Consider the following 2198-nt stretch of genomic DNA (forward strand, 5'->3'; position numbering starts at 1 on the left):
CATGCAAAGCAGGATGACAAGGAGTCACTACAGAATGATTACCCCATTATAATGTGCATCAGCAATAGAGTCCCAGCATGTCAGAAGCTGGTCTGGGTATTTCCTGACACAGCTTTCTTTTCAGACCACCTGCAGTTCCCAATTTGAATCAAGAACTTTTTGTAGGGCAAAATAATTCTTGCGGAGAAACAAAACAGGTTCACCAAGTTATCTTTCTTTTCTGAAGGAGGTACTCTTAACATATTAAATAATGAGTATTTGCTTTGTCCAGTAAATTAGAACTCCAGGCATTTAGAGTTTCTGATAAAACATTTATCTGTTAAGACAAATAACTAAAGACAGGTGTACCATTGAACATACTACAGTACACTAGAAGAGGAGTTTACAATTACCAAACATATTAACTGATTAGCCAGCCAGAACACACAGCACACCATAGGCACTTACATTAAAAGTACAAATAAATATTGTAGCAGCCTACTTGGAATTGTATTCAATCAGGCCTTCTTTCTGTGAATAATACAGCTTATACACAGGCTTGGATGCATAATTTGTAAAATTAAATATTCACTGAATACTACCAACATAAATATATATATGCACACACAGTTCTAGGAGAGGCTTATTTCTGATCATTCTTTGGAAGAGGTCTTCTGAAGAGCAGAATGTGTGGCTCTGCAGAAAGAAAATGGAACAAAGTGTCAGTCTTGTCACTCAAGTCCTGATTAAAGGAATATCATTCAGCAAGTCTTGAACAACATTTGATGCTTGCTGTCAAATAAGTAATTCAGAAGTCCAAATATGGCCCCACATGTAGCATTAACTGAACACAGCAGTCAAACAGGAATTTTTAACTTTTTCACCAAATGTTGGCAATATCATAAACTTAAGATATTCACAGGAAGGAAGTACTGGAAGAAAACAGACAGTATTTTTAGTCAGTATTAGTGCTACCTACCTGTCTGTTTATATTAGCCTATTTAATGAACTCTGTTACCGTAACTAAGACTAACAAACCACTGATGCCACCTATTAGGTATATCGTGTTGAGCACCAGCAAAAGCCATAAGTTAATACAGCCAGCTGACCTACTATTCATCTGATCTAATTGCAAATGCTTCCAAAAAAGTATCAAAGGTACCCAGAAAAGGGAAACTCTGGAAGGTTTTGCTGATTTCTTCACCTGGTTCTTCAGAAACTTGGGAACTCAATGCTGCTGCAATTCATCTATGCCCTGTTACTTTTAGTCAGGCTTGCCAATGTTAAGTTACCTGGAATGGCTGTAGAGTTTTAGGGCCTCCCACCCCATCAGCTGCAATACTGTGTTTTCAATAGGCCATATAATAGTTCAGACTACACTGTAGAATTTTCAGAGCATTAATACAGGACCTTGCCTACCTAAGCATCTATGAAGTTGTACAAAAAAAGCAGGTGTGTCAGTTGCTGATTTTTATAATTTAAAAATCGTCTGCTACATAAAGTTTGGTTCAGTCACTGAGATACTAACATTATATAATAATTCACAAGAAGCCTGTTTCTACAGGCAGAGGTAGAAACACTTCCCAGTCCAGCACTTTTTGTCTAGCACTTGCAGTTCCAGGAGCAGGATGTGGGGAATAAAACCAAAGCTCATCTTGCCTTTGTTAACAAAGGCTAAAATATCAAGGAGATGAAGAGTCTAAACATTCATTTGTGAATTCCAGTTGGACTCCACATCAGAAGGAATCATGTATTACACACTTCTGCTAAGCACCAGGCAGCTGACATTTCTAGAGTGTTCATCTAATTCTGTTCAGATGTGTTTACCTGGCTCATGGATCATATAGTGAACCCAGCCAAGACTTTGCTGAATACCAAGTTGTCTCCACTCCTCTTCAGACATCAGACGATTTTTTGGCAATTGTTTTGAAAGCTCTCGTGGCAGCATCACATGTCTGCAGGTTTAAACAGACATACATTAATGCCTCTGTGCACTAAAAACTTGAACACACCTGTACTCAAAGACAGTAAATTAGTCTCGTTAGGAACACTCACTTTCCCCAGGGTGCTGACTTACCACAAATTTGATTATGAAACATCTCTCCCAGAAGGCAGCTTAAAATTGCTTTAATGTATTAAACATTTCATCTGCAATACAACTGTATATTGAAAGCCAACCTGCCTTCCAGAAGAGATTAATTCCCTTCACGCTCCAATTA

The 2198-nt window shown here is 38.1% G+C and overlaps 1 protein-coding gene across 1 annotated transcript; it reads right to left on the reverse strand.

Annotated features, from left to right (window-relative positions):
* Positions 1–622: 622 nt before the first annotated feature.
* Positions 623–1934, reverse strand: CKS2 (CDC28 protein kinase regulatory subunit 2; the record flags this gene model as incomplete). The annotated part of the gene is made up of 2 exons (XM_009075117.1): positions 623–675; positions 1807–1934. Coding segments are annotated over 2 exons (181 nt in total), but the record flags the coding sequence as incomplete, so codon positions are not given.
* Positions 1935–2198: the final 264 nt, after the last annotated feature.

This window comes from Acanthisitta chloris, unplaced genomic scaffold, assembly GCF_000695815.1.
Source record: "Acanthisitta chloris isolate BGI_N310 unplaced genomic scaffold, ASM69581v1 scaffold40745, whole genome shotgun sequence".
NCBI classification, from domain to species: domain Eukaryota; kingdom Metazoa; phylum Chordata; class Aves; order Passeriformes; family Acanthisittidae; genus Acanthisitta; species Acanthisitta chloris.